Here is a 24,725-nt window from a genome sequence, read left to right as displayed (position 1 = left end):
GCTGGGGGGGGAATACAAGGTGATCAGGTTGTCCCACGCGGGGCTCACAGTCTTAATCCCCATTTTACAGATGAGGGAACTGAGGCTTAGAGAAGTTAAGTGACTTGCCCAAGGTCACACAGCAGACATGTGGTGGAGCCGGGATTCGAACCCATGACCTCTGACTCCAAAGCCCATGCTCTTTCCAGTCATGGGTTCTAATCCCCACTCTGCCACTTGTCTGCTGGGTGACCTTGGACAGTCACTTTACTTCTCTGTGTCTCAGTTACCTCATCTGTAAAATGGGGACTGAGACTGTGAGACCCATGTGAGACAGAGACTGTGTACAACCCAATTTGCTTGTATCCACCCCTGTGCTTAGTATAGTGCCTGGCACATAGTAAGAACTTAATAAATACCACAGTCATTATTATTATTAAGTGATTTCCTTGTTGCATTGCTCACAAAATAAATTTCAGTCTTGGATCTAAACAGATGCAGGAATTGAGAACCATTTATAATTGCCAGTACTAGAACTAAAATGCGTAACACGGGGCCTGGGAATCAGAAAGACCTGGGTTCTAATTCCAGCTCCGTCACTTGTCTGCTGTGTGGCCTTGAACAAATCACTTAACTTCCCTGTGCCTCAGTTACCTCATCTGCAAAATGGAGATTAAGACTCTGAGCCCCATGTGGAACATGTGTCTATTTATTGTTGTACTGTGCTCTCCCAAGTGCTTAGTACAGTGCTGTGCATGCAGTAAGCGCTCAATAAATATGATGGAATGAATGACATGGATTGTATCCAAACTAATTAGGTTGTATCTCCCCCAGTGCCTAGTAAAGCACCTGGCACTTAGTAAACGCTTAACAAATACAAAAAAAAAATGCATTTCTCCCCTGCTGTAGAGCTTTAGTGCTAAAGGCTACAATGGAATTGCTCTGGGATAGAATCATGTAGTCCCTTAAAAAAGAAATCCGTCTTACATGAAGGGCTATTTTGCCCTCTCACGAGTTATTTTGAGATTCATTCCAGCTCAGGGACTGTACTGGGGTGGGTCATTTTTCAGAAGTTACCCTGGCTCATTTTAGCTGTTTTTCCTCCAATTAGCTGTTTTTCCTTTGTAGGGTTTGTACTTTAACTTTTATCTAATATTTCCTCCTAACATCAGGCTTTTCCTAGTGGAGCCCCGAGGTTTTGGGTGTTTGTGATTTGAGCATTCCGCGGAATTTTCAGTGCCACGGATAAGGCTATGATGACAGGAGGAGGGGAAGTTGGAAAGGTCACTGGCGTGGGTAATGAGAAGATGCATGCCAGTTTCTTCCTTGCCTAATGCAGTCATGTAGGCACAGTCACACACATCCTAATCCACCACACTGAGAGGACTCCACTTATAATTGTTATTATGGTATTTGTTAAGCACTTACTATGGGCCAGCAGCGTGGCTTAGTGAAAAGAGCAGGGGCTTGGGAGTCAGAGGTCATGGGTTCTAATCCCGGCTCTGCCACTTGTCAGCTGTGTGACTTTGGGCACATCACTTAACTTATCTGTGCCTCAGTTCCCTCATCTGTAAAATGGGGAGTAAGACTGTGAGCCCCGTGTGGACAACCTGATTACCTTGCATCCCCTCCAGCACTTAGAACAGTGCTTGGCACACAGTAAGCGCTTAACAAATACCATCATTATTATGGGTCATGCATCGTTCTAGGCACTGGGGTAGATACAAGTTATTCAGGCCGGATACAGTCCCTGCCCCGCATGGGGCTCACGGCCTAAGTAGGACAGAGAACTGGTATTTAATCCCCATTTTACAGTTGAGGAAACTGAGGCACGGAAACGTCAAATGACTTGCCCAAGGTCACACAGCGGGTGAGTGGCAGATCCAGGATTAGAACCCAGGTCCTCTGACTTTCAACCCCCTTGATCTTTCCACTGGGCCACACTGCTTCTCTGGAAATAGCTGTAAAGAGCAGGAGGTGAGCACTTGCCTTCCAGTGGGCAGTGTGTATGCTCTCACCTCATTACCCCACCTTTGAAACCCAAGGGTGCCAACTGTGGGTGGAGAAGCAATTGACTGGAAAGCAACTGAAAAGCTATCTGGTCCCCCTCTCAAGTGGGATGCCAAAGGAAGGCAGCTTAATTCTGCTATGGAGGCCTGTCCTTGCACCCTAACCCTCCCCCCCCACCATAAATATGTCATCCCCAAGAGCTGGTGAGTAGGGGAGGCGGCCCCAGGGCAAGTCGGGCAGCTCTGGTGCCTGGCCCCTGCTGAAGCACATGCATAACTTCATGTTTTGCATGAGGGTGCTGTGGGTTAGCTGACTCACTGCTGAATTGTCAAACTCTCTCACTCCTGCTATTTAGATCAGGTTACTTGAGTGCAAGCAGCTTGCCACCAGCTGGCCCTCCTCTACCTATCTGCTCTTATCTCCTCCTACAGCAGCCCACTGATCTCCATTCCATTCAAGCTTGGCTGCCTAGAGTTCCCCCACCCAGGCTTCCACTGAGGGCCGATGAGCCTTTCTTTGTTCAAGGTGCCTTTATGCTGCGGAACAGACTTTCTCTACACCACTTTCCCCCTCCTTGAAATCACACTTCAGAGGTCCTCGCTTGATGAGGTTTTCCCAATTAATTTTGGCTCCTGAACGCCCAGCGTGATCTGTGACCCCTCAACTCATTTTTGAAATAAAATGTGAGTGTGTGTGTCACTCCCACACACAATAATCTCATCTCTCCCCTATTAGGTCGTCAGCTTCTTGAGGGCAGGGATGGAGTCTAGCCTTCCAAACAGTCCTCATCTTGGGCTGGTTTCCCAGGGAGATTCAGCTCTCCATCCATTCATTCATGCAATCGCATTTATCGAGAGCTTACTGTGTGCAGAGCACTGTACTCAGCGCTTGGGAGAGTACAGTATAACAATAAGTAGACACATTCCCTGTCCACAACCAGCTCACATTGTAGAGGGGGAGACCGAAGGGCACCTTGAGACTTAAATTAAAAATACGCTTGAAAATGATGGCCATTCAGAGAGGCAAGGATCATCAGGTTTTCAATCTGGATCTCCATCCAGCGAAAACCATAGAATGAAGAAAGCCTGGCAGAAACATGAACGACACACAAAGCTTTAGGGGCAGGCCCGGCCTCCACGGGGCACGACAACCCAACTACACTTGAGGTATAGCCTCCGAGAGTAGGTTTAATGAGCTTGTCAAGCTGTGCTGCCCTAGGGTCTTTGATTCTGTCCCAAGCACCTTAATCCCAAGCCTGTGAGCCACTCCAAAGCCCCTAGGAAACCAGGGATTTGTACCAGTGAATGACTTAATTGCATTGTAGTCCCAGTGTGACATAATACAGGAATTAAGCCTGTTCTGTATAATGAGGGCTTAGGCTACACAGGCCCCCAAGTTTTTCTAACTCCTCTCCTAGAGCCTAGAAATCGGACACAGCTGCGAGCAGGGAGACCATGAGTGTACCCTCAAAGCAGACATCCTCGGTAAAGATCCGGATGAACTTTGTTGCGAAGTGATGCTGGCCTGTGCATTTCTGTTTCAGGGACACGGCTCACCTTATTGGGGGAGAGCCCCATCTTTCGCTCACCCCCTTTGAATTGACTAGGAGACTTCTTTCTGAATTTAGGGGGAAAGCCTCAGAGCTTTTATGCTGGGGATTACTCAAGCCCAATGAGCTGGAGAGGCCACCAGGACCTATCTTATTCAGTTGAGGAGAGATCTTACCCTTTCTGGCGAGGAGAGGATTCATGTCCACGAATTTCTGGCAAAACTTTCAGAGCCTGCGGGAACCCCCAAGGTGCTGATGTGTAGTGTGCCCAAAAGTCATGACTGTCTATCTAGTGATTTTGAAGGTGAATGTCCATCTAGTGATTACAGAGATACATCTTTTTTCATGGTATCTGTTAAACACCTACTAGGTGCCGGGCACTCTTCTAATCACTGGCGTAGATACAAGCTAATCAAGTTGAATACAGTCCGTGTCCCACAGGGGGCTCACAGTCTCAATCCCCATTTTCCAGGTGAGGTCACTGAGGCCCAGAGAAGTGAAGTGACTTGCCCAAGATCACACAGCAGACAAGTGTCAGAACCGGGACTAAGACCCAGGTCTTTCTGAGTCCCAGGCCCGCTAGGGCCCCCTGCTTCTCTTTCTCCTTCTTTCTTACTCCAGTGCTCAGTCCACTAGTGACATCAACAGCTGCCAAAGAAGACAGCAGACAACTCCACAATGAATACAATTGTAGCTTCCCTTGGGCCCCTTGTCTTGACTTATGCTGTCAAGTCATCTCTGACCAATAGTGACTCCATGGACACATCTCTCCCAGAATGTCCCACCTCCATCTGCAATCGTTCTGGCAGTGGATCCATAGAGTTTTCTCGGTAAAAATACGGAAGTGGTTTACCATTGCCTCCTTCTGCGCAGTAAACCTGATCGACTCTCCCATGCCACTGCTGCCCAGCACGGGTGAGTTTTGACTTGGAGCAGATTGCCTTCCACTTGCTAGCCACTGCCCAAGCTAGGAATGGAATGGGTAGGCCTCTGCTTGACTCTCCCTCCCATAGCCGAAGCTGGTAGAGTACTGGAAACTCTCCAGGTGAGGTCCTGAGAGGAACCATGGGCCCCGGGGACATTCAAATCCAACAGAAGCAGTATGACCTCTTGGGTAGAGCCCAGGCCTCGGAGTCAGAAAGACCGTGGATCTAATCCCGGCTCCACCACTTGTCTGCTGTCGTCTATGTCACTGCCAACTTCCCGCCCACGTCCTGCCTCTGGCCTGGACCACCCTCTCTCTTCATAACCCACAGATAATTACTCTCCCCACCTTCAAAGCCTTATTGAAGGCACATCTCCTCCAAGAGGCCTTCTCTGCCTAAGCCCTCATCTCCTCTTCTCCCACTCCCTCCTGCACCACCCTGATTTGCTCCTCTTATTCACCGCCCCCCTCAGCCCCACTGTACATATCTGTAATTTATTTTAATGTCTGTCTCCACCTCTAGACTGTAAGCTCGTTGTGGGCCGGGAATGTGTCTACCAATTCTGTTATGTTGTACTCTCCCAAGCGCTTAATACAGTGCTTTCCACACAGTAAGCTCTCAATAAATAACAATTGACTGGTCGATTGAGTGATTTCTCTGTGTCCTTGGGCATGTCTGAGCCCCATGAGGGACAGGGACTGTGTCCAACCTAATCAACTTGTACCTACCCCAGTGCTTAGAATAGTGTTTGACACATAGTAAGTGTTTGACACATAGTAACAAATACCATTAAAAAGTCACCACTTCTCTGGACCTCAGTTACATTAACTATGAAATGGGGATTAAGACTGCGATCCGCATGCGGGACGTGGATGGTGTCCAACCTGATTAGCTTGTATCTACCATAGTAAGCATTCAATAAATACGACTGAATGAGTGAATGAATCTACCCCAGTGTTTGGTACAGTCATGGGCACATAGTAAGCACTTAACAAGTACCCTCCCCCCCAAGCAAAAAAAAAAAAATATTCCTTGGACCTAGGCTAAAGGGTGGGTAAAGGAGTTTATCTTCACAGCATGCACCTTTGTCATATACCAATGATAGTTGCAAAACAAAAGTCGTGGAGGTGCCAAAGCTCCTGAGTTAGGCTACTGTATGTTCTAAATATAGCTGAGAGAGTGTGGAGACCGGAAAACATCAATCCACTGTGATCAGTAAAGCAATCAAGAACTTAACCATAGTTCTGTCACCGATGCCCTGAATCTCTCTGGGCTCAGGGGATCAATGCAGTCGAAAATGTTGCATGAGCACGGGGCAGTGAGCGCCCTGGGCAGCAGCTGTCTGGACTAATTAGGCTCCCATGGGAATAGGAGCTTACAGGCAAAACCCAATCAGCTCAACTTTGGTGAATTGCTGCAACCTGTTCATGTGAAATCCCCTCAATTTTAGCTAACTAACAAGTCACGTATTATTACCACTGCACATTCATTAGAATCATATTTTCTGGAACAACTATGAGGGCTAAGCACTGGACTAAATTCTTGGGAAAGTTCAATAGACTATAATAAACACCCTGTCATTGAAGTTTACAGTATAATGGGGGAGACAGACAAAAATTATGGGCAAATAGTAGAGCTGGAGGAAGAACAATATAGCAGGAAGTAGGACCATTTTTTCAGGATGAAGTAGCTGACTTGATCATTGAATGTACAAATAAATACATACATTAATGTATGAATCAACCTGTCATATGGCTGTGTATGCAGGGACCAAGTTTACCATTATTTCCTGAAGAAATATCAGGGTCAGTAATAAATGTGGTATTTGTTAAGAACTTACTGTGTGCTAAGCCCGGGGATAGATACAGTGCCATCAGATCAGACACAGTCTCTGTCCCAGATGGGGCTTGGAGCCTAAGGGGGTGGGTATTGACTCTCCATTTATAGATGAAGAAACTGAGGCCCAGAGAGGTTAAATGACTTGCTCAAAGTCACACAGCAGATAATGGGCAGAGCCACGATTAGAACCCAGGTTTCCCAAAGTTAACTCATGCGTGGTGTAGTGGATGGAGCACAGACCTGTGAGTCAGAAGGCCATGGGTTCTAATCACGGCTCTGCCACTTCTCTGCTGTGTAGCCTTGGGCAAATCACTTCACTTCTCTGTACCTCAGTTACCGCCTCTGTAAAATGTGGATTGAGACCGTGAGCCCCAAGTGGGACAGGGACTGTGTCCAACCCGATTTGCTTGTATCCACCCCAGTACTTAGAACAGGGTCTACCACAAAGTAAATGCTTAACAAATACCACAATTATTATAATTATTATTATTATTATTCCCAACTCCCAGTCCTATTCCCCTTGCACTAGGCCACGCTGCTTCTCAGTTAGCTTCTCAGTAGATCCAATCTGAGTTTGCAATAGCTCATCCAGAAGCTTATCAAAGAGAGAAACAGTTTCTCTGAAAGGTTAGTATAGGTTTACCTCAACTCATCCATTCATTCAATCGCATTTATTGAGTGCTCACTATGTGCAGAGCACTGTTCTAAATGCCTGGGAGGTACAAGTCGGCAACATATAGAGACAGTCCCTACCCAACAACGGGCTCACAGTCTAGAAGATGGGCTCACAGTCTAGAAGATAATGTTGGTATTTGTTAAGCGCTTACTATGTGCCAAGCACTGTTCTAAGCACTGAGGGGGGATACAAGGTAATCAAGGTTGTCCCACGTGGGGCTCACAGTCTTAATCCCCATTTTACAGACGAAGTAACTGAGGCCCAGAGAAGTTAAGTGACTTGCCCAAAGTCACACAGCTGACAATTGGTGGAGCCGGGATTTGAACCCATGACCTCTGACTCCAAAGCCCGGGCTCTTTCCACTGAACCACGCTGCTTCTCTGTAGGTTCCTTCCAGAAAAGATAGGAATTTCTATGAAACTCTTCAGGGGCTGCCCCGTCAGGGAGAGGCACTGACACCTGCAGAGGTTGAAAATGGTGGATGGGGGTGTCAGCATTCAATTGCCATCATGTCCTCCAATTTTTGACAAGTTAATAATATTAATAGAGGCATTTTTGAAGCCCTCACTATGTGCCAGGCACTGTATTAAGTGCCAAGGTGGATACAAGCCAAACGAGTTGGACACAGTCCCTGTCCCACATGGGGCTCACAGTCTCAATCCCCATTTTACAGATGAGGCAACTGAGGCCTGGGGAAATGAAGTGACTTGCCCAAGGTCGCACAGGAGAGAAGTGGCGGAGCCGGGATTAGAACCCATGACCTTCTGACGCCCAGGCCCCTGCTCTATCCACTGAGCCATGCTGCTTCCAAGATGAGTCCAAGATGTTTGTGGACTCCAAATGATTTTTCAATCCTGGACTGTTTGGGTCCATTCTGGATGGATGACTTGTACTTCCCAAGTGCTTAGTACAGTGCTCTGCACACAGTAAGTGCTCAATAAATACGATTGAATGAATGAATGACTGGATAGTCACCGGGTTCATTCATTCATTCAATCGTATTTATTGAGCGCTTACTGTGTGCAGAGCACTGTACTAAGCGCTTGGGAAGTACAAGTTGGCAACATATAGAGACAGTCCCTACCCAACAGTGGGCTCACAGTCTAGAAGGGGGAGACAGAGAACAAAACCAAACATATTAACAAAATAAAATAAATAGAATAGATATGTACAAGTAAAATAAATAAATAAATAAATAAATAGAGTAATAAATACGTACAAACATATATACATATATACAGGTTCTGTGGGGAAGGGAAGGAGGTAAGACGGGGGGATGGAGAGGGATCTGGGTGGTGAGGAGAGAGATGAAGGGAGAGGCAAGTACCAAACAATCTTCCAGGGGTGTGCTAGAGATGGTTTAGGATCTCAAGGACCCAATGATAAATCAATCAATCATTCAATGGGATTTATTCAATCAATTATTTAATCAATTGTATTTACTGAGCGCTTACTGTATGCAGAGAACAATATAACAATGTAGCAGACACATTCCCTGCCCTCAACGAGCTTGCAGTCTAGAGGGAGAGAAAAATATTAATACAAACAAATAAATTATGGATATGTACATAAGTGCTGTGGGGCTGCCAGGGAGGGTGAATAAAGGGAGCATGTCAGGGCGATGCAGAAGGGAGTGGAAGAAAAGGAAAAGAGGGCTTAGTCAGGGAAGCCCTCTTGGAGGAGATGTGGCTTCAGTAAGGCTTTGAAAGGGGGGAAAGTAACTGTCTGTCAGATATGAAGAGAGAGGGCATTCCGGGCCAGAGAAAGGAGGTGGACGAGAGGTCAGCAGCAAGATAGATGAGGTGGATAGATGAGGTACAGTGAGAAGGTTAGCATTCATTCAATCATATTTATTGAGCGCTTACTGTGTTCAGAGCACTGTACCAAGCGCTTGGGAAGTACAAGTTGGAAACATATAGAGACGGTCCCTACCCAACAACGGGCGCACAGTCTAGAAGGGGGAGACAGACAACAAAACAAAACGTGGACAGGTGTCAAGTCGTCAGAACAAATAGAAATAAAGCTAAATGCACATCATTAACTAAATAAATAGAACAGTAAATATGTACAAGTAAAATAAATAGAGTAATAAATCTGTCCAAACATATATACAGGTGCTGTGGGGAGGGGAAGGAAGTAGGGTGGAGGGGATGGGGAGGAGGAGAGGAAAAAGGGAGCTCAGTCTGGGAAGGCCTCTTGGAGGAGGTGAGCTCTCAGTAGGGCTTTGAAGGGAGGAAGAGAGCTAGCTTGGCGTATGTGTGGAGGGAGGGCATTCCAGGAGGACATGGGCTGGGGGTCGACGGCGGGACAGGCAAGAACGAGGTACAGTGAGGAGGTTAGCAGCAGAGGAGTGGAGGGTGCGGGCTGGGCTCTTCTACAGTGGAGGCAGTCTTAGCTGAAGTTTCCATGAAGATAAGTCCGTGTTCTCCTGCAAAAGCTTCACCTTCTTCTTTTTTCACTTCTCTTCTAAATTCTAAATCACTTTTATTTCCAATAAGCATAATGACCACGTTGGAATTGGAATGCTGGCGAGCATCTTCTAACCATGTTGTCAGATGGTTGAAGGTGTCCCTCCTTGCAATATCATACACTAATAGAGCCCCTGCGGCCCCTCCGTAGTATGACCTTGTGATTGAACGGAAGGACTCCTGGCCAGCTGTGTCCCAGATCTGAAGTTTAATCTGTTTTCCATCAATAGTTATCATTCAAGCACCAAATTCTACAGCGATAGAAAGGTCATGTACTGGTTGAAACCTCTTATCAGTAAACTGTAGCAATAGGCATGATTTTCCAACACCTGTGTCCCCGATGTTGATGTACTTGATGTTGATGGCTTAGGCCATGGCCACGGTGGTGGGGCTCCGGCTGGGGCTCCTCCTCCGGCTGCTCTGGAGGAGCATGAGCATCTTTGAAACCAGTAGGGAAGAAACCACTGGAGAGTGAACAGTTGAAGATGGTGGTTAGGAAGGGGAGAAGGGAGGGGCAGGTGTAAAGGAATGGGGTCGGATGCGCAGGTGTGGGGGGGGGGCGTGGATTTTGAGAGAAGGCAGGAGATCTCCTCTTGAGTTACTGCTGGGAAAGATAGGGAGCTCATGCCTGATAGTTTCAATTTTGTCAATAAAGTAGGTGGCCAGGTCAATAGGGGCAACAGATGGGGGAGTGGGGGAGGTGGAAGGACAGGGGGTTTGAGGAGGGAGTTACTTTGTGCAGAGCACTGTACTAAGTGCTTGGGAGAGACAAAGGAAGTAAATCTTCTCAGGGAGCCCTGAGCTCGATCAGTCCCATCCTGACCCACAGCAGTGACAAATTTACCTTTATTCATTCATCATCATCAATCGTATTTATTGAGCGCTTACTGTGTGCAGAGCACTGTATGAAGCGCTTGGGAAGTACAAGTTGGCAACATATAGAGACAGTCCCTACCCAACAATGGGCTCACAGTCTAAAAGGGGGAGACAGAGAACAAAACCAAACATACTAACAAAATAAAATAAATAGAATAGATATGTACAAGTAAAATAAATAAATAAATAAATAGAGTAATAAATATGTACAAACATATATACACATTCAATTATATTTATTGAGCGCTTACTGTGTGCAGAGCACTGTACTAAGCGCTTGGGAAGTACAAGTTGGCAACATATAGAAACGGTCCCTACCCAACAGCGGGCCGACTTGGTCGTAGACGAAGGCAGTAATGTTTTTTTACGGCCATTTATTAAGCACACCCTACTTACGGGCGAGCACCTCAACCAGAAGTCTCAGGCCACACTCCCTCTCTTCTTGTTCCCTCCATCCTTTCACTGTTCTCCCATTTGCCAAGGTTGGGCCGTACTTTTAGCGGTCGGAATCTTCATTTTGCTTCCTGGCCTAGAAAAACCAATTTTATTACTGTGCTGTTCAACCCACTGGGTTTAGATCAGACTCAGAACTGGGGGGTTGGAAATCAGGAGGCCAACATTGGTGTCCTGGTGGCCAAGCCCCGCCTCCCAGTGGTCTCTGGGACTAGGTTTTGGGGGAGAAAATGGTGAAAAAGAGGGTGAAGGGGTATGTTATTTATTTATTTATTCTACCTGTACATATCTATTCTATTTATTTTATTTTGTTGGTATGTTTGGTTTTGTTCTCTGTCTCCCCCTTTTAGACTGTGAGCCCACTGGTGGGTAGGGACTGTCTCTATATGTTGCCAATTTGTACTTCCCAAGCGCTTAGTACAGTGCTCTGCACATAGTAAGCGCTCAATAAATACGATTGGTGATGATGATATGTTCAACTGAAAGCAAAGCCGGCTGGCAGGCAGGCTGGCAGGCAGGCTGGCTGCACAGCGCCCCCGTGTGATCAGAAGATGTCACTGGCCTTTTTTTTTTTCTTTTTTTCTTTTTTTGCATTGTGACAGTAAAGTAAGTCAAGAGGAACAAGGCTAATTTAGCGCTGCGGAGTTGGAGTTCTGCAGGGTGGAGCCCTGCTTGCAGATCCCACGATCCCGTGGAGCTAGGTTTGAGCGGAACAGAGCTGAAGCCGGTCGGTCATCATCATCATCATCATCATCATCAATCGTATTTATTGAGCGCTTACTATGTGCAGAGCACTGTACTAAGCGCTTGGGAAGTACAATCTGGCAACATATAGAGACAGTCCCTACCCAACAGTGGGCTCACAGTCTAGAAGGGGGAGACAGAGAACAAAACCAAACATACTAACAAAATCAAATAAATAGAATAGATAGGTACGAGTAAAATAAATAAATAGAGTAATAAATATGTACAAACATATATACATATATACAGGTGCGGTGGGAAAGGGAAGGAGGTAAGATGTGGGGGATGGAGAGGGGGATGAGGGGGAGAGGAAGGAAGGGGCTCAGTCTGGGAAGGTCTCCTGGAGGAGGTGAGCTCTCAGTAGGGCCTAGAAGGGAGGAAGAGAGCTAGCTTGGCGGTGTGGGGAGGGAGGGCATTCCAGGCCCCGGGGAGGACGTGGCCCGGGGGTCGATGGCGGGACAGGAAGGCTGAGTAGGTGCGAATGTGGTTGTCAGTAATGTAACTTGGTGCTAACAAGGGCCTTTTTCCCGGGGGGGGGGGGGGGGGAGTCAGTCAGGACCGGACCGGGAAGGGGGGTTGGGGGGCACTAGAAGGAAGGTCGCTTAAGTGGGTGGGGGTGGAAGCAGGGGGCGTCTATGGCGGCGCTCTGAGGAGAGGAGCCTTCCGGGAGCAGCGAGGGCCACGAGGTGTGATGGCGGGCGGGAGGGCCTCTCGGGAACGGAGTCCCGGGCGTCTGTGGAGGCACTCTGAGGAGAGGAGCCTTCCGCGAGCAGCGGAGGCCACACGGTGTGATGGCGGGCGGGCGGGCGGGCCTCTCGGGAACGGAGTCCCGGGCGTCTGTGGAGACGCTCTGAGGAGAGGAGCCTTCCGGGAGCAGCGGGGGCAACGCGGTGTGATGGCAGACGGGCCTCTCGGGAACGGAGTCCCGGGCGTCTGTGGTGGCGCGCTCTGAGGAGAGGAGCCTTCCGAGATCAGCAAGGCCGCGCGGTGTGATGGCGGGCGGGCGGGCGGGCCTCTCGGGAACGGAGTCCCAGGCGTCTGTGGAGACGCTCTGAGGAGAGGAGCCTTCCAGGAGCAGCAGGGGCCACGCGGTGTGATGGCAGACGGGCCTCTCGGTAACGGAGTCCCGGGCGTCTATGGTGGCGCGCCCTGAGGAGAGGATCCTTCAGAGATCAGCAAGGCCGCGCGGTGTGATGGCGGGCGGGCGGGCGGGCCTCTCGGGAACGGAGTCCCAGGCGTCTGTGGAGACGCTCTGAGGAGAGGAGCCTTCCGGGAGCAGCGGGGGCCATGCGGTGTGATGGCAGACGGGCCTCTCGGGAACGGAGTCCCGGGCGTCTATGGTGGCGCGCCCTGAGGAGAGGATCCTTCAGAGATCAGCAAGGCCGCGCGGTGTGATGGCGGGCGGGCGGGCGGGCGGGCCTCTCGGGAACGGAGTCCCGGGCGTCTGTGGAGACGCTCTGAGGAGAGGAGCCTTCCGGGAGCAGCGGGGGCCACGCGGTGTGATGGCAGACGGGCCTCTCGGTAACGGAGTCCCGGGCGTCTATGGTGGCGCGCCCTGAGGAGAGGATCCTTCAGAGATCAGCAAGGCCGCGCGGTGTGATGGCGGGCGGGCGGGCGGGCCTCTCGGGAACGGAGTCCCGGGCGTCTGTGGAGACGCTCTGAGGAGAGGAGCCTTCCGGGAGCAGCAAGGCCGCGCGGTGCGATGGCGGGCGGGCGGGCCTCTCAGGAACGGAGTCCCGGGCGTCTATGGCGGCGCTCTGAGGAGAGGAGCCTTACGGGAGCAGCAAGGCCGCGCGGTGTGATGGCGGGCGGGAGGGCGGGCCTCTCGGGAACCGAGTCCCGGGCATCTGTGGCGGCACTCTGAGGAGAGGAGCCTTCCGGGAGCAGCAAGGCCGCGCGGTGTGATGGCGGGTGGGCGGGCGGGCCTCTCCAGAACGGAGTCCCGGGCGTCAATGGCGGCGCTCTGAGGAGAGGAGCCTTCCGGGAGCAGTAGGGCCGCGCGGTGTGATGGCGGGCGGGCGGGCCTCTCGGAAGCGGAGTCCCGGGCGTCTATGGCGGCGCTATGAGGAGAGGAGCCTTCCGGGAGCAGCGGGGGCAACGCGGTGTGATGGCGGGCGGGAGGGCCTCTCGGGAACGGAGTCCCGGGCGTCTACCTGTGGTTATAGAAGATGCTTAAGGAATCTCTGTCCCAGGAGCGTTTTTAAATAGAAAAATATGCGCATGTAAAAACAATTGTTTTAGACACTTGAAAATGATACTAATTGTAATGTTCACTTAAGGGGAAAAGAATATAATCATCTATTTTAGATCGCCCAAGAGGAGCTGGACCCCTCCCCCTCTAGACTCTGGGCTCATTGTAGGCAGGGAATGTGTCTGTTTATTGTTATATTGTACTCTCCCAAAGCACTTAGTACAGTGCTTTGCATACTGTAAGTGCTCAATTCATTCATTCATTCAATCGTATTTATTGAGTGCTTACTGTGTGCACAGCACTGTACTAAGCGCTTAGAAGGACAAGTTGGCAACATATAGAGACAGTCCCTACCCAACAACGGGTTCACAGTCTAGAAGGGGGAGACAGACAACAGAACAAAACGTGTGGACACGTGTCAAGTCGTCAGAACAAATAGAATTAAAGCTAGATGCACATCATTAACAAAATAAGTAGAATAGTAAATATGTACAAGTAAAATGAATAGAGTAATAAATCTGTACAAACATATATACAGGTGCTGTGGGGAGGGGAAAGAGGTAGGGTGCGAGGATGGGGAGGGGGAGAGGAAAAAGGGGGCTCAGTCTGGGAAGGCCTCTTGGAGGAGGTGAGCTCTCAGTAGGGCTTTGAAGGGAGGAAGAGAGTTAACTTGGTGGATGTACGGAGGGAGGGCATTCCAGGCCAGGGGGAGGACGTGGACCGGGAGTCGATGGCGGGACAGACGAGAACGAGGCACAGTGAGGACGTTAGCCGCAGAGGAGCGGAGGGTGCAGGCTGGGCTGTAGAAGGAGAGAAGGGAGGTGAGGTAGGAGGGGGCGAGGTGATGGACAGCCTTGAAGCCGAGGGTAAGGAGTTTTTGCTTGATGCGTAGGTTGACTGGCAGCCACTGGAGATTTTTGAGGAGGGGAGTAACATGCCCAGAGCACTTCTGCACAAAGATGATCTGGGCAGCAGCATGAAGTATAGACTGAAATGGGGAGAGACAGGAGGATGGGAGATCAGAGAGGAGGCTGATGCAATAATCCAGTCGGGATAGGATGAGAGATTGAATCAGCAAGGTTGTGGTTTGAATGGAGAGGAAAGGGCGGATCTTGGCAATGTTGCAGAGCTGAGACCGGCAGGTTTTGGTGACGGCTTGGATATGAGGGGTGAACTAGAGGGCAGAGTCGAGGATGACACCACGGTTGCGGGCTTCTGAGACGGGAAGGATGGTAGTGCCGTGTACAATGATGGGAAAGTCAAGGAGAGGACAGGGTTTGGGAGGGAAGATAAGGAGTTCTGTCTTGGACATATTGAGTTTTAGATGGCGGGCAGACATCCAGATGGAGATATCCTGAAGGCAGGAGGAGACCCGAGCCTGAAGGGAGGGAGAGAGAGCAGCGGCAGAGATGTAGATTTGGGTGTCATCAGCGTAGAGATGATAGTAGAAGCCGTGGGAGCGAATGAGTTCACCAAGGGAGTGAAAGTAGATAGAGAGCAGAAGGGGACCAAGAACTGACCCTTGAGGAACCCCTACAGTAAGGGGATGGGAGGGGGAGGAGGAGCCCACAAAGGAGACTGAGAATGAACGGCCAGAGAGATGAGGAGAACCAGGCGAGGACGGAGTCTGTGAAGCTAAGATTGGATAGCGTGTTGAGGAGAAGGGGGTGGTTCACAGTGTCGAAGGCAGCTGAGAGGTCAAGGAGAATTAGGATAGAGTATTATGATTGAATGAATGAATGAAAAGACTAGTTCCCTTCCAGTCTGTGATTTATGATTAAAATTTTTTGTGTCTTAAATATCTAACACACCTTCGTGTGTTAGAGTGGATAAGCACCGGCCTGGGAGTCAGAAGGTCGTGGGTTCTACTCCCGGCTCCGCCACTTGTCTGCTATGTGACCTTGAGTAAGTCATTTCACTTCTCTGTGCCTCAGTGACTTCATCTATAAAATGGGGATTGAGACTGTGAGCCCCATGTGGGACGTGAACTGTGTCCAACCTGATTAGCTTGTATCTACCAAAGCACTTAATACGGTGCCTGGCACAGTAAGCACTTAAATACATAAAAAAGAAATGAGCAAAAAAACGTACAAGGGTTTGCCAATATTCAACTTCTCTGTACCTGTATCTCTATTTAACAAGTGGAGAAAGAAGCATAGAGGAGATATTACTCAAGGTCACCATGAATCACTGGAAGAGCCAGGAATGAAGGCCAGAATTTTTTCTCAGCATTTTCTGCCTTTCCTTTCCAATCATTATTGGTTACTTGGCTACCAGCATATTTGTGTGTAAATAAAGTCTTCTTCCCTTTGTGTCCAGTCAGTTTCATTCATTTATGCCATAATCTAGAGCTAGCAGAATCCCCATGCTTCTCTGTCCTGCCAAAACAGTGGTTCACAGAGGGAGTTCACTTGAGGAGGATAGCTTTATGTTTGTTTCATGGTTTTCCAAAATGTTGATATAGGCAATCCTTTTTAGCTTGTTACAGTGGAAAGGCGTTGCTAAAATTTCAGGGGCGTGACTAAAAATTTTGCTTGAGACCTTTCCTCACATGAGAGTGATTTTGAGGTTCCCCCACCGCCCCCCCCAACTCAGCAGAATGGACTGAGTGAACAGATGCAAGGCCCGCCCTCCTCCCCACCCTTACACTTGGATCAAACCACTTAGAGCCTCTAATGAGGCCTGAGTTCCCCCTGGAAAAACAAAACAAAACAAAGCAAAAACCTTTAATCCACCCTCTCCTCTTCAGCACTCCCAGACCAGCCATCATCTGGCTCAGAGAGACAAGTCAGTAACCTAGTAGCCTGGCCTGCGGGTTAATGCCTCCACTTAGAGACTTAAAAGCAGCAAGAAGCTGCTGGCTTGCCTGGAGTGGTTATTGCCAAGAGGGAGCTCCGCTAATAGGTGTAAATGATGGGACAGGCTCTTATGAGGTGAGGTTAAAGGAAGGAGAGCTGTTTAGGCTGGATGAGGGGACTGACAATAACTGTCTCCAAATATACTCCACAACATTGCAAAGATCCGTCCTTTCCTCTCCATCCCAACCGCTACCCTGCTCATTCAAGCTCTCATACTATCCCGTCTGGACTACTGCATCAGCCTTCTCTCTGATCTCCCATCCTCATGTCTCTCTCCACTTCAATCCATACTTCATGCTGCTTCCTGGATTATCTTTGTCCAGAAACGCTCTGGGCATATTACTCCCCTCCTCAAAAATCTCCAGTGGCTACCAATCAATCTGCGCATCAGGCAGAAACTCCTCACCCTGGGCTTCAAGGCTGTCCATCATGGGACTACCCCAGTAGCATGTGGGCATTTGCTAAGACTGGCCAGGAGCTGGGGGAGGGGATTAATAATAATAATAATAATAATGATTGTGGTATTTGTTAAGCACTTACTATGTGCCATACACTGTACTAAGCACTGGGGTACAAGCCAATCAGGTTGGACACTGTCCCACATGGGGCTCACAGATTCAATCCCCATTTTACAGATGAGGTAACTGAGGTGTAGAGAAGTGAAGTCACTCGCCCCAGGTCACACAGCAGACAAGTGATGGAGCCAGGATTAGAACCCATGACCTTCCGACTCCCAGGCCTGTGTTCAATCCACTATGCCATGCTGCTTCTCCGATTAGCCGAGGGGAAGTTGAGGAAGTTGGGCAGCCCCCGACCCGTACTTAGCATGAGCCTAGTTTTTCCATCCCAGTCCCAGCAGTGACAGTACTGTCCAGCCTGCTGAGTTCCATGGGAATTCCACAGGAAGTACTATATCTCTCAGCCTTTTTTTAATGGCATTTATTAAGCACTTACTATGTGCAAAGCACTGTTCTAAGCGCTGGGGAGGTTACAAGATGATCAGGTTGTCCCACGGGGGGCTCACAGTCTTCATCCCCATTTTACAGGTGAGGGAACTGAGGCACCGAGAAGTTAAGTGACTTGTCCAAAGTCACAGAGCTGACAAGTGGCAGAGCCGGGATTTGAACCCACGACCTCTGGCTCCAAAGCCCGGGCTCTTTTCCACTGAGCCACGCTGCTTCTCTTTCCACCTTTCCACCTTGCCTATCCTACTGCCTATTAGAGGAAGAAGGGAAACAGAATCAATCAATCAATAGGACGAGAAGCAGCATGGCCTAGTGAAAAGAGCACGAACCTGGGAGTCCGAGGACTTGGGTTCTAATCCCAACTTTGCCTCTTGTCCGCTGTGTGACCTTGAACAAGTCACTTCATTTCTCTGTGCCTCAGTTCCCTCATCTGCAAAAATGGGGATCTAATAGTTGTTCTTCCTCCTATTTGATAATAATAATAATAATGGCATTATTAAGCACTTACTATGTGCAAAGCACTGTTCTAAGCGCTGGGGAGGATACAAGTTGATCAGGTTGTCCCACGAGGGGCTCACAGTTGGGCCATGCGGGACCTGATCTTATATCTTGTATCTACCCCAGTGCTTAGTACAGTGCTTGACACACAGTAAGCTCTTAACAAATACCACAATTATCATCATTTATTGAGCACATAGTAAGTGCTTTAAAATACTATTAAAATATACAGTAGCTGTGGAAAGAGAAACCATTGCATTTTAATTTAGTTTTTTCCTCTTCTCTGGACCCTCTCCAGTTTCTCTACATATTTTTTAAAGTGTGGAAACCAAAACTGACCAATAAAGTCTGACCAGTGCAAAACATGACAGAAGTATTCATCATATAAAGAAGTGAAGTTTTTCTCCCTGAAGCTCTAAGGTCCATTTTCTCACATAAGCCCTCCTTGAAGAAAAATAAAAACTACAACTCACCTCCCTCTTGGCTCCTGCCTGAAGCAAGAAGACCAAAACAGAGATCTTCCTTTCAAATTCTATCATTCTGAGATTATTCTGATAATTCTTGGTGCCTCGGTTTCCTCACCTGTAAAATGGGGATTGAATACTTGTACTCTCCCCTACTTGGCCTGTGAGCCCCATGGGGGATAAGGATCGCATCCAACCTGATTAACCTTTGGGAAAGAGTGCGTGCTTGGGAGTCAGGGGTCATGGGTACGAATCCCAGCTCCGCCACTTGTCAGCTGTGTGACCTTGGGCAAGCCACTTAACTTATCTGAGCCTCAGTTACCTCATCTGTAAAGTGGGGATTAAGACTGTGAGCCCCAAGTGGGACAACCTGATCACCTTGTATCCCCCCCAGTGCTTAGAACAGTGCTTTGCACATAATAAGCGCTTAACAAATGCCACCATTATCATTATTATTATTATTATTATTATTATTATTACCCCAGCCCTTAGAACAGTGCTTGACACATAGCGAGCAATTAACAAATACCATAACAATACAATATTTCCTAATACTGCAAATTTCTCTTTTAGGGAAATAGAGTTGCAGTTTGGAGTGCCTGTAAATGCTATTTTTGTTTTAATGGGTAAATTTCTGTGTCAGTTCTTTAGGGCAATTAGTTAAATGAGATAAAATTGATAAGGCCAGAAACTTGTTCTTTGGACTTCCCGTACGATTGCCTTCCTATTGAGGAGTAGCTCTGCAACACAATAATTTCCCAGTGCTATTTTTTTGTGGGAGTAGCGGGGGGTGTTATATTTAGAAGCATGTTCTCTGACCCCTCCTCTCCTTCCTCAGTCTTTATTCTGTGGAACAATTGTGCAACATTACTTTTTTCATTACCTGAACAGTAATAGCGGGGTTTCTACTTTTAGAGCCTCTTAGCTCTAAATGAGTAGTGTTCTGCCGCCTTTTTTTTTTCTCGTAGTAACTTTTCTTGCTTTTGGTCCTGATTAGACCCTGCACAGTAGCTAAGTCCTCTCTCACTCTGCCTTTTATACTTTGTTTAGACCTGATGATGCAGAATTCAGAGGATGGTACAGATTCGATGACCTCTGTGGCACTCCGTTCAGCTGCTTCAGTACAGGCTCCAGTAGTACAGCCCGTGCCAGCCTCTCAGCAGGTACTGTAACCCCAGCAGCATTGTTGCTTCCCACTGCCTTCAAGGATGTCTTCGTTGAGAAGCAGCGTGGCGTAGTGGTTAGAGCCCAGGCCTGGGAGTCATTTATTCATTCAATGGTATTTATTGAGCACTTACTGTGTGCAGAGCACTGTACTAAGTGCTTGGAAAATACAATTCAGCAACAAATAGAGACAATCCCTACCCAACAACGGGCTCACAGTCTAGAAGGGGGGAGACAGACAAGAAAACAAAGCAAAACAAGTAGACAGGCATCAATAGCATCCATATAAATAAATAGAATTATAGATATACACACATCATTATTAAAATAAATAGAATAATAAATATGTACATATATACATAAGTGCTGTGGGGTGGGGAGGGGAGTAGAGCAGAGGGATTTATTGAGTGTTTATTGTGTGCAGAGCACTGTAGTAAGCATTTGAGAAAGTACAACAATAGACAGTGACATTCCCTGCCCAAAACGAGTTTACAGTCTAGAGTGGGGGAGGGATGAGGTTCTAATCCCAGCTCCGCCACATGTCTGCTGTGTGACCTTGGGCAAATCACTTGACTTCCCTGGGCCTCGGTTCCCTCACCTGCAAAATGAGGACGTGGACAATGTCCATCCTGATTACCTTGTATCTATCCCAATGCTTAGAATAGTGCCTGGCACATAACAAATACCGCTTTTTTAAGAAAGGGAGAAAAACCAAATCAAGTTAGTTTTGAATCATCCATTTGATTCTTTAAATATACTTGAACATGTAAAGGGAGGAAAATCAATTGTCAGCCAAGATTGACTTCTAACATCAAAATTAATGGAGTTCACTGTTGTAATTATGCATCAGTTTTGCCTTCTATCTTCATAGATAATCATCCTTCATGTTCAAAGATCACCCCACTGATCAATGGGCGAGTTTGCCTCTAACTGCAATGTGGGACCATTAATCAATCAGTCCGCAATTACATCATGCCCCTTGTGCTGACATCTTTATTTTTTATAGGGCTTAGCACGGTTTTCACTTTTGCTTCTTTGTCTCCCAAGCCTCTCAATCAATCAATCGTATTTATTGAGCGCTTACTGTGTGCAGTAAGCTTCTACTCAAAAAGAACCTCTTCTTTCTGGATTGCATTAGAAACTATGCCGTTCAGAATAGTAGTAAAGGTATTTATTGAGGGTGACACACTGTATTAAGCACTTGGGAAAGTACAAAAGGAGCAAAAGATGTGTTCTCTACTCACAAGGAGCTTACGATCTATTGGGGGAGACGGATATGCCTGTCTCTCAAGTAGGAAGAATAAACATCAACTAGGGAGTACAGTGAATATGGTAGGAGGAATTATCAGAATAAAGAATTGACTGCATACTCAAGCACTTAGTGCAGTGCACTGCATACAGTAAGAGCTCAATAAATACGATTGAATGAGTGAATATAAATATATATGTTAGTACTGAAGAGGGGTATAGATACATAAAGCCTTGGGGGTGGCTGTAGGGTGTTACTCTATTTGTAAGTAGTTATACTGCTTCTGACTTGTCACTTGAAGGGCTCCTAAGTATCACAATCAATCAGTCAAACAATGGTGTTTTTGGAGCACTTAGGATGTGCACAGCAATCAATCAATCAATCAATCAATCGTATTTATTGAGCGCTTACTATGTGCAGAGCACTGTCCTAAGCGCTTGGGAAGTACAAATTGGCATCACATAGAGACAGTCCCTACCCAACAGTGGGCTCACAGTCTAAAAGGGGGAGACAGAGAACAGAACCAAACATACCAACAAAATAAAATAAGTAGGATAGAAATGTACAAGTAAAATAAATAAATAAATAAATAAATAGAGTAATAAATATGTACAACCATATATACATATATACAGGTGCTGTGGGGAAGGGAAGGAGGTAAGACGGGGGGATGGAGAGGGGGACGAGGGGGAGAGGAAAGAAGGGGCTCAGTCTGGGAAGGCCTCCTGGAGGAGGTGAGCTCTCAGCAGGGCCTTGAAGGGAGGAAGAGAGCTAGCTTGGCGGATGGGCAGAGGGAGGGCATTCCAGGCCCGGGGGATGACGTGGGCCGGGGGTCGATGGCGGGACAGGCGAGAGCGAGGTACAGCACTGTACTAAGTGATTGGGAAAGTACAATACAATAGAGTTAGAGAAGCAGCATGGCCTAGTGGATAGAGCACAGTCCTGAGAGTCAGAAGGACCTGGGTGCTAATACCGGCTCTGCCACTTGTCTATTGGGTGATCTTGGGCAAGTCACTTCACTTCTCTGTGCCTCAATTACCTCATCTGTAAAATGGGGATTCCCTCCCAGGGTCACACCTGGAGAGTTCCCGGTACTCTACCAGTCTCGACTATGGGAGGGAGAGTTAAGCAGAGGCATATCCACTCCATTCCTAGCTTAGGCAGTGGGTGGAGAATGGAAGGCAATCTGCTAAAGTCAAAACTCACCCATGCTGGACAGCAGCAGCATGGGAGAGAGTCGAGGGCGGAGACTCAAGTTTACTGCGTGGAAGGAGGCAATGGTAAACTACTTCTGTATTTTTACCAAGAAAACTCTATGGATACACTACCAGAATGATTGCAGATGGAGGTGGGGTGTTCTGGGAGAAGCAGCGTGGCTCGGTGGAAAGAGCACTGGCTTTGGAGTCAGAGGTCATGGGTTCAAGTCCCAGCTCTGCCAACTGTCAGCTGTGTGACTTTGGGCAAGGCACTTAATTTCTCTGTGCCTCAGTTACCTCATCTGTAAAATGGGAATTAAAACTGTGAGCCCCCTGTGGGACAACCTGATCACCTTGTAACCTCCCCAGTGCTTAGAACAGTGCTTTGCACATAGTAAGCGCTTAACAAATATTATTATTATTATTATTAGGGGAGGCATGTGTCCATGGCGTTGCTATTGGTCGAAGATGACTGGATGGCATAAAACAAGACAAAAATGGGGATTAAGACGGTGAGCCCCGTGTGGGATTTTGGGTCCAACCCAATTTGCTTGTATCCACCGCAGTGCTTAGTACAGTACCTGGCACGTAGTAAGCACTTAGCAAATACTATTATTATTATTAGTTGGTAGACACAATTCCTGCCCACAAGGAGCTTACCGTCTAGAAGGGATAGCTCCCCAATGAATAGTCCCAGCCCTTTATTTCAGTGCCCTTCTCCATGATGCTCTTAACATCCTCCTCCTTTTTCCTCTTTCTACTTCCTGATTTCTGCCCCACCTATGCATCACACTTCAATCTCAGCCTGTACATAATATGTTATTTATTGGTTTTTTGTGTGCTTTTACAGCTGTCTCTGCTTGATTTCACATATCAGTTTAGTCTCATCCTCTGAAAATTGGATGGCAAACCACTTCCATTTAGTTTTCTTTATTATTACTACATAATATAATAATGTAATATAAAAATATTACCATGGTGCTGTAATTTTTCCAAAGTGCTTTCACATCAGGTATCTCATTTTATGCTCACAACATTACTATGAGGAACAGAGAGGCTGGTATTATTATCCCCACTTTACAGATGAGGAAACTGAGGTTAAGTGACTTGCCCAAGGTCGCACAAGAGGCTGGAGGCAGAGCTGGGGCTAGAACCCAGGTCTCCCAACTCCCAAACTCTTATTAGACCAAACTTCCTCTCAGCTGCCATGACATCTACTGAACTGTGGGGATTTGCTGCATCTGTTGTTAAGTTTTGCCATAATAATAATAATAATAATAATGGCATTTATTAAGCACTTACTATGTGCACAGCACTGTTCTAAGCACTGGGGAGGTTTCAAGGTGATCAGGTTGTCCCACGGGGGCCTCACAGTCTTAATCCCCATTTTACAGATGAGGGAAGTTAAGTGACTTGCCCGAAGTCACACAGCTGAACAATTGGCGGAGCCGAGATTTGAACCCATGACCTCTGACTCCAAAGCCCATGCTCTTTCCACTGAGCCACGTTGCTTCTCTAAGCACGCTGCCGAGCCCTGCCATCTGAAGTGCTGTGTGGAGGTGTGCACTTCTTCAAGTTTTGTTGATGAAAGTTTAACCTTTAGTGCTTGAGAGTGGGTTCATTAAGTGCTCGTTTGGAAACTATAGCTCTCCACTGTTCTTTAGAGCTTAACTCTAATATTGAGTCTAAACATCATTTTGCTCCCTTTCGTTTTAGAGGGTTTTGATCCAGTCTTCTGAGTCTGCTCCTAAAATTGCACATATGCAGCAAATCCCTGTACCCCGAGTTCAGCAGGTGCCGCAGCAGGTAATTATAAAATGATGCCTTGAATTTGGATGACACTTTTATATTTCAAAAGCTTTTTTGGGTTACTTCTCTCATATTAATAGCATCCTTGTAGAGCGAGGCAAGTATTACCCCCATGTATAGATGAATAAACTGAGCCACAGAGAGGTTAAGTGACTTGGCTACAGTCACAAAGCAGACTAGTGGCAAAATTGAAGTTAGAACCTCATCTTCCCTTCCAAATCCTCTCTTCTGCCTAATATTCCTATCACCGTTGACAGTACCGCCTCCCTATCTCCCTGTCTGTCACCAAATCTTGTTGCTTTTTCCTCCACAACACTTCTAGGATCCACCTCGCTGGACTAGGTGCTTGTCATATCTGTGCTTGATAAATGTATCAGCTTCTCTCTGGTCTCCCTACCTTCAGGCTCTCCCAATCATTCAGTGGTATTTATTGAGCGTTACTATGTACAGAGTACTATATTAAGCGCTTGGGAGAGTACACGACAACAGAGTTGGCAGACGCGTTCTCTGTCCACAACAAGGTTAGAGTCGAGAAGGAGAGACCTAGACCCCTCTCGTCCATACTTAACTCTGCTGCCTAGAGAAGCAGCGTGGCTCAGTGGAAAGAGCACGGGCTTTGGAGTCAGCGGTCATGGGTTCAAATCCCGGCTCTGCCAATTGTCAGCTGTGTGACTTTGGGCAAGTCACTTCACTTCTCTGGGCCTCAGTTCCCTCATCTGTAAAATGGGGATTAAGACTGTGAGCCCTCTGTGGGACAACCTGATCACCTTGTAACCTCCCCAGCGCTTAGAACAGTGCTTTGCACATAGTA

General features: G+C 47.6%; 1 protein-coding gene and 2 non-coding genes across 6 annotated transcripts in view; 2 read left to right on the top strand and 1 right to left on the bottom strand.

The window, feature by feature from the left end:
- The window catches only part of RFX2 (regulatory factor X2), a 182,068-nt gene that overhangs the window by 58,358 nt on the left and 98,985 nt on the right, over positions 1–24,725 (top strand). For 3 of the 4 annotated variants that reach the window (XM_038740367.1, XM_038740368.1, XM_038740366.1), the window contains exons 2-3: positions 19,547–19,659; positions 23,822–23,911. In XM_038740367.1, coding sequence (XP_038596295.1) covers positions 19,552–19,659; positions 23,822–23,911 — 198 coding nt within the window. In that variant the 5' untranslated portion in view covers positions 19,547–19,551. The remainder of the gene's footprint in view (positions 1–19,546; positions 19,660–23,821; positions 23,912–24,725) is intronic. The other variant, XM_038740369.1, reaches the window with a different exon arrangement.
- On the bottom strand, positions 4,464–4,601 carry LOC119920025. Its single transcript, XR_005447796.1, has one exon. It is a non-coding gene; the product is annotated as a small nucleolar RNA SNORA7 (small nucleolar RNA).
- LOC119919999 lies at positions 21,969–22,106 on the top strand. Its single transcript, XR_005447771.1, has one exon. It is a non-coding gene; the product is annotated as a small nucleolar RNA SNORA7 (small nucleolar RNA).

Source organism: Tachyglossus aculeatus, chromosome X1 (genome assembly GCF_015852505.1).
Source record: "Tachyglossus aculeatus isolate mTacAcu1 chromosome X1, mTacAcu1.pri, whole genome shotgun sequence".
Classification (NCBI taxonomy): Eukaryota; Metazoa; Chordata; class Mammalia; order Monotremata; family Tachyglossidae; genus Tachyglossus; species Tachyglossus aculeatus.
Note: the sequence above shows the minus strand (reverse complement) of the source record. Positions and strands in the feature narration are given on the sequence as shown.